The 12,554-nt window shown below is 47.1% G+C and overlaps 1 protein-coding gene across 1 annotated transcript in view; it reads left to right on the top strand.

Moving 5' to 3' along the window:
• Positions 1 to 11,877, top strand: part of LOC126354390 (proton-coupled folate transporter) — a 202,344-nt gene extending 190,467 nt beyond the window's left edge. The window contains exons 9-10 of the mRNA XM_050003993.1: positions 4,819 to 4,975; positions 11,385 to 11,877. Of these exons, the coding sequence (XP_049859950.1) occupies positions 4,819 to 4,975; positions 11,385 to 11,463 (236 nt within the window). The 3' untranslated portion in view covers positions 11,464 to 11,877. The remainder of the gene's footprint in view (positions 1 to 4,818; positions 4,976 to 11,384) is intronic.
• Positions 11,878 to 12,554: the final 677 nt, after the last annotated feature.

Below are 12,554 nucleotides of genomic sequence, written 5' to 3'. Positions count from 1 at the left end.
AGTACAGTGTATATCCACCTTTCGCAGCAATGCAGGCAGCTATTCTCCCATGGAGTCGATCGTAGAGATGCTGGATGTAGTCCTGTGGAACGGCTTGCCATGCCATTTCCACCTGGCGCCTCAGTTGGACCAGCGTTCGTGCTGGACGTGCAGACCGCATGAGACGACGCTTCATCCAGTCCCAAACATGCTCAATGGGGGACAGATCCGGAGATCTTGCTGGCCAGGGTAGTTGACTTACACCTTCTAGAGCACGTTGGGTGGCACGGGATACATGCGGACGTTCATTGTCCTGTTGGAACAGCAAGTTCGCTTGCCGGTCTAGGAACGGTAGAACGATGGGTTCAATGACGGTTTGGATGTACTGTGCACTATTCAGTGTCCCCTCGACGATCACCAGAGGTGTACGGCCAGTGTAGGAGATCGCTCCCCACACCATGATGCTGGGTGTTGGCCCTATGTGCCTCGGTCGTATGCAGTCCTGATTGTGGCGCTCACCTGCACGGCGCCAAACACGCATACGACCATCATTGGCACCAAGGCAGAAGCGACTCTCATCGCTGAAGACGACACGTCTCCATTCGTCCCTCCATTCACGCCTGTCGCGACAGCACTGCAGGCGGGCTGCACGATGTTGGGGCGTGAGCGGAAGACGGCCTAACGGTGTGCGGGACCGTAGCCCAGCTTCATGGAGACGGTTGCGAATGGTCCTCGCCGATACCCCAGGAGCAAGTGTCCCTTATTTGATGGGAAGTGGCGGTGCGGTCCCCTACGGCACTGCGTAGGATCCTACGGTCTTGGCGTGCATCCGTGCGTCGCTTCGGTCCGGTCCCAGGTCGACGGGCACGTGCACCTTCCGCCGACCACTGGCGACAACATCGATGTACTGTGGAGACCTCACGCCCCACGTGTTGAGCAATTCGGCGGTACGTCTACCCGGCCTCCCGCATGCCCACTATACGCCCTCGCTCAAAGTCCGTCAACTGCACATACGGTTCACGTCCACGCTGTCGCGGCATGCTACCAGTGTTAAAGACTGCGATGGAGCTCCGTATGCCACGGCAAACTGGCTGACACTGACGGCGGCGGTGCACAAATGCTGCGCAGCTAGCGCCATTCGACGGCCAACACCGCGGTTCCTGGTGTGTCCGCTGTGCCGTGCGTGAGGTCATTGCTTGTACAGCCCTCTCGCAGTGTCCGGAGCAAGTATCGTGGGTCTGACACACCGGTGTCAATGTGTTCTTTTTTTCCATTTCCAGGAGTGTATTTGCACAGCAGCTAATTAGATGTTGCTTGTGACTGAGCGGGTAGACTGATGCGGCAGTCAATGTTTTGCCAGTCTAGATATGTCGAATTTCCCATCAAGACGGTCCTTCCTTATGATTAAGTAATTTTTAAAGCGAACACTTGGTGGAAACATGAGCCATGTTTCGCATAACAGAACTATACCCGCCGGAATTATGAATCTTTCTCTTCGGATGCTTCCTCTGTCAAAGTTAGCTGATCATGTGTTCCACTGCAGTACTTATATAGGCTTCATAATTTAGGCGAAGAGAGAATGAAATGTGCCCGTTACGAGCTGCCGGGTATCGGTATCACTGTTTTGTCGCGTATTCTGAATGACAATGTCAGTAACATTTATTATTTAGATGAGTGCGTATTTTCTGTTCTTTCGGACAGACGCCACTCGGAATCCGCAGCTGTGATTCATATTATGTAAATATAAGACGGAGGGGGGAGAAAGCAAAGGAAAGGGAAGGAACCGATGACATCAGCTGCATCGGGACTTTGTGCGGAATCGCCGGCGACGAGTGAAAATGTGTGCCAGACCGGGACTCGAACTCAGGATCTCCTGCTTACTAGGCAGATGCGTTAACCACTGCGTCATCCGGATACAGTGGTTATCACAAATACACGGAAAATCTCAACACACTGACCGGCTGACCCACATTCCCATCCAGCGCAACCTATCCGCAATCCCCGTTCACGTCCTCCAAGCTCGCTAAGTCTAGATTTCCACACATTCATGTAATTGGTGAATACACAACCTAAAGTGCGGATGCACAATATTGTTCGAGCTGTAGCGCGAATCTAAAATTAGCGAGCATCAAAAACATGGACTGGGACTGGGGATAGATTGCGCTAGGTGGGAATGTGGTTCGTCCGGGGAGCGTGCTGAGATAGTTTGTGCATTTGCGATAAACGCGGTGTCCGGATGGTGCACTGGTTAACACTTCTGCCTAGTAAGCAGTAGGGATCCTGATTTCGAGTCCAGGTCCGACACACATTTTCATTCGCCACCGCCGATCCCACATTAATTCCCGATGGAAATGATATCGTCAGTTCCTTCCCTTCCCCTTTCTTTCTCCCCCGTCCACCTTCAGTTCGCATAACATTTGTTATGTTTTTGGTGCTGCGTTTCCTATAGCAGGCTTAGTTACTGAGACCGTTCACCTACATCACCGTGGTTGGTTACTTCCGCCTGCTACCGGAAAGGTCGGCGAGAGGAGTGTGTCTTCCGGGCCAGATCCACACATTTAGTGACATCGCTGTTCCCACCTGTTTACTCTGTATGCCTGCGACGGGCTGCGGCGGTCAAAGTTGGGTTCTGCAAATCTGGAGCATTGAAATTTGCTGCAGCAGTAATGATGCTGCCCATAAGAAATGTTGTTCTCTCTCACTAAAGGACGCACTGGTCGGCATATGAACAGTGTTCAATGCATTCCTAATGTCATTTTCGTTGAACGGCGCTACACTACTGGCCATTAAAATTGCTACACCAAGAAGAAATGCAGATGATAAACGGGTATTCATTGGACAAATATATTATACTAGTGCTGACATATGATTACATTTTCATGCAATTTGAGTTCATAGATAAACATGGGCTTTAAACCGCATAGCTTAAAAGCCATGAGCACTTGTTCAGTAGAAGAGATATTTCTCACAGTAGCGAGGATGAACAAATGCTCGTAAAGCTTTAAGATATGCATTTCGGAGCTCATTTTTACTTAACTTCTTTGGTTCGAATATTGACCTTTCCTCCTGGGACGCCCTATATAAGAGTAGCAGAACTTCAAGTATTACGGTCAACAATGCATGACCACGTTAAAGAAGTTTGAAAGTGGAAGGACTTAGACCGATGTTTGTGGATGAATTATCTGATAATGATATGAAGCAGCTAGTTCAGCCTGCCGTGTTTTATTGGCAGAATATCCGTATGCCGTGTCTTGCTGTAGTGTATTAATTTCTGTTGAATGTGTGATTTGTCGCAGTTCACTCACAAGACGTGTCGTTTTCTTGTCTAAGAAAGAACTCCATCGTGAGCAAGAGCTGGGAAGGGACTGACATAATGCTATATGATGTCATCGCAATGCCTGTTCAGGCCACATTTTTTTGAAAGGGTACGAGAATGGAAATTCTTATTTCAGCATGCATGATTAATGCTTCAACTCGAAGACAAGGGAATCATGAATCCTGTGGATTCCTTGCTATGTGGCTGAGTGAGTTCCTTCATGAACAATTTCGAGTCTGCAGGATCGGGCATAGTTTAGCAAAATGTCCGGTCCAAGTAAATGGCCACCAGGAAGCCCGGATCTTGTTACATCAGACGACTAATTACTGGAAATAATCAAATTTCATGTCGCTCAACAGTGGTATAAGACGAAAAGACTTGTGCAAAGCCGGCCAGTGTAGCCGAGCGGTTCTAGGCGCTACAGGCTGGAACCGCGCGACCGCTACGGTCGCAGGTTCGAATCCTGCCTCGGGCATGAATGTGTGTGATGTCCTTAGGTTAGTTCGGTTTAAGTAGTTCTAAGTTCTAGGGGACTGATGACCTCAGGTATTAAGTCCCATAGTGCTCAGAGCCATTTGAACCATTTTTTGAACTTGTGCAAAAGCGTTGAAGAAGACTGTCGACGCTTAACCACTGAGATGCTCTGCAGGATTTCAAGATGGATGCGAAGTTGGATAGATTTCTCTGTAAGGTACTATGGTACATGTACAAACCTCCTGGCTGTATAGATTTTATATGTAAGGAATACCATGTACAATACAGGGTGTACATAAAGTCCGCAAACACTTTCAATTATTTATTGCACAAGAACTAAACATTGTACAGATATCACACATATGTCATTTTGAAGAGAAAGTCCGAAAGTTTTTTTTTTCATGCATGCTTCGATAGCATAGTTTGGTAATTTGCCGATAGTCAGCGCCAGTCGCAAACATGGCGACTTCAGGTGCGGGACTCCCCTATCACCAGATCTCACTCCATCTGATTTTTTCTGTGGGGACACATTAAAGATCTGGTGTATGTACCGCCTCTATCACGTGATGTAGCAGAGCTCCAGGAGGGAATACTGCCACAGTCGACGATGCCATGCTGGGACGGGTATGCCAAGAATTCGATTACTGCATTGACGTCTGCTGTGTCACTCATGGTTCGTACATCGAATGTTCGTAAATAAAAACTTTTAGAGTTTCTCTTTAAAATGCAATATGTATGACATCTGTACAATGTTTAGTTCTTGTGAAATAAAGAATTGAATGTGCTCCCTGTCATTATGTACACACTGTATATTGTTTTGATGTAGTGGTACAGGGACTTACCGTAAAACTCTGTATCACAACAAAAACTGGTAGGGAGCTTAGAATCTAAAGAACAGAGAAGATATTCTGGCCCCTTCCACTGCATCTCGTACAGTATCGTGAGTGTTCAGTTGCGCCGGCTAAGGTGCTCAGGTTAATGTTAATAGATGTTGCAGACCTCCCAATGTATTGATGACACTGTGTAACAGGAGGACACGTATTCTGCAGGTAAGCTGTTCGCGCTGCTGGCCGTGGCGGACAACGCCGTGCCGCTGGTGTCCGGGGTGCTCTACTCGCAGCTGTACAACGCCACCATCCGCACCCTGCCCTCCGCCATCTTCTGGCTCACCATCGCCAGCGAGGTCGTCGTTTTCTCCTGCACTGTGTAAGTAGTGGAGGAGCAAACGCGGTACTCCTGAAATGCGGATAAGGGCTTTACATTCATTACAGGTTTCTCACGGATTTCTAACAATGATTGTCAGCGACTCTGCTGAACTATAGATCTACTGTTTCCGCTTTCCCTAAATACACTTGGCGCGTTAGCAGACGGGGGCTAGCCGAAACCATAGTGATCGAAGGTTCAGTGCGGGTTCTACACTGTGCGACAAAAAAAAAAGTGAAGCACCCGGAAGGGGAGAGGGAAAAGAAATGAAACTTTACCCATGTACATCTACATTTATACTCCGCAGGCCACCCAACGGTGTGTGCCGGAGGGCACTTTACGTGCCACTGTCATTACCTCCCTTTACTGTTCCACTCGCGTATGGTTTGCGGGAAGAACGACTGCCGGAAAGCCTCCGTGCGCGCTCGAATCTCTCTAATTTTACACTCGTGATCTCCTCGGGAAGTATATGTAGGGGGAAGCGATATATCCGATACCTCATCCAGAAACGCACCCTCTCGAAACCTGGACAGCAAGCTTCACCGCGATGCAGAGCGCCTCTCTTGCAGAGTCTGCCACTTGAGTTTGCTAAACATCTTCGTAACGCTATCACGCTTACCAAATAACCCTGTGACGAAACGCGCCGCTCTTCTTTGGATCTTCTCTATCTCCTCTGTCAACCCTACCTGGTACGGATCCCACACTGATGAGCAGTACTCAAGTATAGGTCGAACGAGTGTTTTGTAAGCCACCTCCTTTGTTGATGGACTACATTTTCTAAGGACTCTCCCAATGAATCTCAACCTGGCACCAGCCTTATCAACAATTAATTTTATATGATCATTCCACTTCAAATCGTCCCGTATGCATACTCCCAGATATTTTACAGAAGTAACTGCTATCAGTGTTTGTTCTGCTATCATATAATCATACAATAAAGGCTCCTTCTTTCTATGAATTCGCAATACATTACATTTGTCTATGTTAAGGGTCAGTTGCTACTCCCTGCACCAAGTGCCTATCCGCTGCAGATCTTCCTGCATTTCGCTGCAGTTTTCTAATGTTGCACCTTCTCTGTATACTACATCATCGTCCGCGAAGAGCCGCATGGAACTTCCGACACTATCTACTAGGTCATTTATATATATTGTGAAAAGCAATGGTCCCATAACACTCCCCTGTGGCACGCCCGAGGTTACTTTAACGTCTGTAGACGTCTCTCCATTGAGGACAAAATGCTGTGTTACGGCACTATTCGGCTCTGTGAAAGATGATTTGGGACTATGGAAGCCTGGCATATATAAAATCTTGTGTCAGTGTGAGAACGCATACATCGGTCATTCGATTCGCACAGTTTGGAGCGGGTGCGTGGAACGTTGCAGTCATAAGAAGTTACAACAGTAGGAAAAATCGGCGGTAGCAGAACATTGCCTAAACGAGGGACACGAGATGAAATTTGATGATACTAAGATAGTTGTCAGTACTTCCAATTTTTGGAACAGCATTTATGAAAAGTGAATTGAAATTATGTCAGCAGATATTTTGATTAAAAGAGACGTGGGACGCTGTACTATACCGCGTCAAAACAGAATGTTCTTTAGTGCGGCCAGCCCGAGTCTTTGAAAGTAGTCTTTGCGTGCGATATACCGTTGCCGCCAGTGTTCTACTAACAAGGAGAGGCCACGACGTTTGGAACGCGGATTTACTGCAAACTTCGTACACTCGTAGTACTCCATGAGGACAACAAAATGTATAAGCAGTAGCGCGTACTTTCTCAAGCATTGTTGAGAAAATCGAAAGATAATTTCGATCGTCATATGTCGTCAAATATATACAGTACACATGTGCGTGGCCGTTTTTATCAGGAAGCGCCGGGGGCCGGCACGGTAACTCAGCGTGTTCCGTCAGAGGGTTAGCCGCCCTCTGTAATAAGAAAACTGAGTTAATGGATCAACGACGAAATGAAATGGGTGTCTTGCGACGTCCGCCCCGAGCAGATACAACGAACGTAAACGAACAAAATAAGATTTAAAAAAAAGTTAGCGTTCATGCCTCGTAATTGCTGGGTCGCTAGATCGAGTCCTGCTCGTCAGTTTTCTTTTTTTATTTCTAACACAGTCATTTTTTTGCTATTTATATTACCGTTGTTGTAATGGGAACAATACGTGTAATCGTATGAGCTTTTATTAAATTTACAATGTTATTTGGCAGTCTACAATTTTTTATTATCACAAATAATATAGTATTCATAACTACCAACTAATAAATGGCCAAGAGCATAAAGTGATACTAAAAGTGTATGCTTGTCCTTGATTTGAGAACTCCCTTATACCTGGAAGGAGCCAGAAACGACTTGTTACCTCCAAGTTTTGACCAGCACAGACGGCTTCCGAAGGATGTAGAATTAATCGTCGCTTTCGACATTACGATTAAAAGTTGCTGTGTGGTATTTTTCGTATAAACTTGAAAAACGAATTGTTGTGTACATAGTTCTGCATAGACAGTACGTACACAGCTTTCCCACTAGAACGCGCCCTGCTAAGCACAACAGCGCAGGCGAAGCGCTCGTCCCTCTCTGCACTACGAGATGGCGCTGCCTTAGAGATGGACCAAATTCTGCTTCCGCCGATCCACGTATTAACATGTAACGCAGCCAATGAGATTGCTGCTAACGTAGAACCTTTTCTCCTCGCGGAGCACACTCGCACAGTGGTTCCTGAACACACGAGGTATTATAACGAGTGTACAGACCTCCGATTAGTCAGTCTGCATTTGTCTGCACCAGTCTGTAGCAGTCTGCATTAGTCTGTACCAGTCTATGGTCAAGTTTCAGTCTGTACCTAATAAGATTATCATATTCCTGTACATAGCCATGAAGATCTGTGTATAGACACTTTGTCACGTATCAGAGATACACTCCTGGAAATTGAAATAAGAACACCGTGAATTCATTGTCCCAGGAAGGGGAAACTTTATTGACACATTCCTGGGGTCAGATACATCACATGATCACACTGACAGAACCACAGGCACATAGACACAGGCAACAGTGTATATCCACCTTTCGCAGCAATGCAGGCTGCTATTCTCCCATGGAGACGATCGTAGAGATGCTGGATGTAGTCCTGTGCAACGGCTTGCCATGCCATTTCCACGTGGCGCCTCAGTTGGACCAGCGTTCGTGCTGGACGTGCAGACCGCGTGAGACGACGCTTCATCCAGTCCCAAACATGCTCAATGGGGGACAGATCCGGAGATCTTGCTGGCCAGGGTAGTTGACTTACACCTTCTAGAGCACGTTGGGTGGCACGGGATACATGCGGACGTGCATTGTCCTGTTGGAACAGCAAGTTCCCTTGCCGGTCTAGGAATGGTAGAACGATGGGTTCGATGACGGTTTGGATGTACCGTGCACTATTCAGTGTCCCCTCGACGATCACCAGAGGTGTACGGCCAGTGTAGGAGATCGCTCCCCACATCATGATGCCGGGTATTGGTCCTGTGTGCCTCGGTCATATGCAGTCCTGATTGTTTCGCTCACCTGCACGGCGCCAAACACGCATACGACCATCATTGGCACCAAGGCAGAAGCGACTCTCATCGCTGAAGACGACACGTCTCCATTCGTCCCTCCATTCACGCCTGTCGCGACACCACTGGAGGCGGGCTGCACGATGTTGGGGCATGAGCGGAAGACGGCCTAACAATGAGCGGGGCCGTAGCCCAGCTTCATGGAGACGGTTGCGAATGGTCCTCGCCGATACCCCACGAGCAACAGTGTCCCTAATTTGCTGGGAAGTGGCGGTGCGGTCCCCTACGGCACTGCGTAGGATCCTACGGTCTTGGCGTGCATCCGTGCGTCGCTGCGGTCCGGTCCCAGGTCGACGGGCACGTGCACCTTCCGCCGACCACTGGCGACAACATCGATGTACTGTGGAGACCTCACGCCCCACGTGTTGAGCAATTCGGCGGTACGTCCACCCGGCCTCCCGCATGCCCACTATACGCCCTCGCTCAAAGTCCGTCAACTGCACAAACGGTTCTCGTCCACGCTGTCGCGGCATGCTACCAGTGTTAAAGACTGCGATGGAGCTCCGTATGCCACGGCAAACTGGCTGACACTGACGGCGGCGGTGCACAAATGCTGCGCAGCTAGCGGCATTCGACGGCCAACACCGCGGTTCCTGGTGTGTCCGCTGTGCCGTGCGTGTGATCATTGCTTGTACATCCCTCTCGCAGTGTCCGGAGCAAGTATGGTGGGTCTGACACACCGGTGTCAATGTGTTCTTTTTTCCATTTCCAGGAGTGTATGTGAGAATAAGATGAACGTACCAAGACCAAAGGAACTACAGATTGCCAATTGTAAACAGCACCCAGAATCAAGTTATGTAATGTCTATGCTTTTTATAATTTTAATAAATGTGTGTGAAAATTAATCAAGTTCTGTGTAAAGTTGGTCACCGTCAATCTGATACTCTAAGCGTGCAAGTGGCATTTCTATCGTCTGACCTAACGGCAGAAGATAAACACGTCACGATAAGACCACGAGCCATATTGCTGACACTCGCCTACTTCGTTAGAGCGACAAGTCAATTAGTCTGATGGTGTGTGTACCGAAGGTCTTACAATACGCACACCACACGAAGTTAAACGGCACCAGCTGCATTGAATAAATGCTATGTTTCCGCACACACAAGGTGTTTTGAGGTTTTCCGTGGAAAAACAAACCTTGTTAACATTTTCAAAAACCTCTCTTTCAGCCGATTATTTTGGAAGCAAACCATGCATAACGCAGCATTTCCTTAAATATCGGCGCTGATCATTGGCATGCAGTATCGGGTTGTATTTTAATAGCGTCTCTACGAGAAGCAATTTCTCGTTCTCTTTCGATTAAATACGAACAATTTTGAAGACATGGACAAGCATACATGTTCAGTATCACTTTGTGTGTTTGGTCGTTTACTAGTCGGTAGTTATGAATATTACATTATTTGTGACAATAAAAATTTGTAGACTGCCAAATAACATTGTAAATTTAATAAAAGTTCATCCGATTACACGTATTTTTCCCATTACATCAACTGTAATATAAATAGTAAAGAAAATGACTGTGTTAGAAATTTAAAAAAAAAAACTGACTTGCAGAGCTCGATCCAGCGGTTATGGGACTTGAACGATAATCACTTTTTTTGTCATTTTGTTCGTTATTGAGCGTTGTGTTTGGTCTTTGCGGACGTCGCAAGACATCCTGTTCAAGTTCGGTAGTTGATCCTTCCATTCAGTTTTTTATTTCATCACTCGGGTGCCGGCGCTTCCTGGTAATAATGGCCATGCACAGGTGTATATCTTTGACGACATTTGACGGTCGAAATTGTCGTGCGATTTTCTCAATAACACTTGAGAAGTACGCACTATTGCTTACACATTTTGTTGCACTAATGGAGTATTGCGAGTGTACGAAGTTTGCAGTAAATCCGCGTTACAAACGTCGTGGCCTCCCCTTGTTAAGTGCGGCGCCAACAGCGCAGTCTTGGAGGGCACCTGCTGTGGTTTGCGGAGCATGCGCCGTTCACGGCACGGAGGCCTATATAGGGCTCAATTTGCAACCCTGACGTCAGTTCACTGCGGGGCTCAACAGCAGCTTCTGTTTAAGATGGTTGACAGAAGGATCTCCGAAATATTAAATCGTGGGGATATTAGGATCCGGCAGCAAACCCGAAGAGACTATCAAGAATTACTACGCCGGGAAAGCCTATGAAGTCACGAAAAAGAACTTATTTACCTGTTAGAATGTCGCAGTGGAGAGGGGAGATGCGGGGGTATCAAGCTCTACATCCCTCTCGCAGGGCTAGCAGTCTGCACGTAATTTACGCTTGTGTGAAAACAGAACTGACACACTATCGTAGGGACGACCTATGATGATGAAGCGTATGGCATTGGTGGCCTGGAGACCCCTCGCGGGGCGGTTCGGCCGCCGCTCCATAAGTTCTTTAACGCGAATGAATGTGGATGAAATGATGATGAAAGACACACAACACCCAGTCGTCTCCAGGCAGAGAAAACCCTGACCCCGCCGGGAATCGAACCCGGGACCCCGCGGACGGGACGATCTATAGGAAGGCAGGTATTGACGCAACTGAGGCCGTGCCTTGCGTGTGGATGGTTTCGGTCGGTTAGATTATTCCTCGCGAAACGAAGATTCCGAGCTCGACTCCCTACCTAGCCAACAATTTTAATCTGCCAGGGAGTTTCAAAACAGCGCAGACTCCGCTGCAGAGTGAAACGTTGATTCTGTTGTAGATTACTTCCAAATATAGAGTCACAAAGTGTTGTCGGTTTGCAGTATGTGAAGTTTCGGGATGTGTGACGCGGTAGGCAGTCTTTGTAGCGGAGTAATGTTATGGTGTTGTAGGGTCATCCGCATCTTCCTGAGGAGGGCGCCCCTGGACGCTGCCGATGTCGAGACCACTGGAGACTCCGGCGAGACGTGACAGGGCGGCAGATGCTGCCGGCCGCCGCACCGACTCCAGCAACTCGCTCCAGCAACTCGCTCCAGCTCGGTAGTCCGCCGACGCTCCTCCTCGACCTCTTCTGCGCTCTGGCTCGGCTTCTGTGCCGGTTACTGCTACAGACCAGCTGCACTGGAAATCTGTAACAGTGGGTCGACCTCTGTCTACCACGCCAGAGTTCAAACCAGTGCGATCATTCCACATTGTGACAATTTCTCGTGTACTCTCGTGTGCTCACAGAACTTTTATACCACGCCGCTACGGATGCGTGCGTTTAGGGGAAAATAAAATATTTTTAATTTTTCACAGTAGAAATGTTTTTTTATTATTGAATCTAATCATAGATTACCCTCAGTGTTTAATGTCTACAGTTTTCTCGGTAACTTACATCGCTTGCCCCGTCTCTCCATATGATTTTACCTTACCAGGTACAATTTTGTTTCCTTTGAGCTTCTGCACGTTGGGTCGTGTAGCGACTTCAGTTTCTCGACCTACTTTGTTTTATTTCTTCCGTTCACGTTATTCCTATTTTTTTCGAAAATAATTTTCTTATTTTTAACGATTTCTTTCTATTAATACCGGTTATTGAATATTTTGTCTCCCCAGTTCCTTTCTTATTTATAACTCAGTCATTGCTTGGCTCATAATTTGAGAAATATTAGCGTTGCTATTAATTTACCTACATAGCTCAGTGGGCGTATCCTGTCACAGACGGACTGAGAGAGAATTTAACATTGACAGTCAGCGACCAAAATACGTGAACCACGTAATTGCATTCGACCATTCTGCCAGCAGCCCTATAACTTATATCGTTTGTAAATAATGATATTAACTTTTTATGTTCTGCAGTCATTTACCGAAGATACAAAAATGGCTTCCGGAGATTAACGTTTTTCCAAACGTGAAAACACGTTCGAAGGTGCAACATGGTTAAAGTTAAATACATTTTGAAATAAAAGTTATTGGAAACTAATGCAGATTTCCATTTCAAGATGCTGATGAAGTCCCATAGATACAACTATTAAAACATTAAAGTAACTCAGTTCATTTACAAGTATCACATTTCCGTGGCA

This window comes from Schistocerca gregaria, chromosome 3, assembly GCF_023897955.1.
Source record: "Schistocerca gregaria isolate iqSchGreg1 chromosome 3, iqSchGreg1.2, whole genome shotgun sequence".
Classification (NCBI taxonomy): domain Eukaryota; kingdom Metazoa; phylum Arthropoda; class Insecta; order Orthoptera; family Acrididae; genus Schistocerca; species Schistocerca gregaria.
Note: the sequence above shows the minus strand (reverse complement) of the source record. Positions and strands in the feature narration are given on the sequence as shown.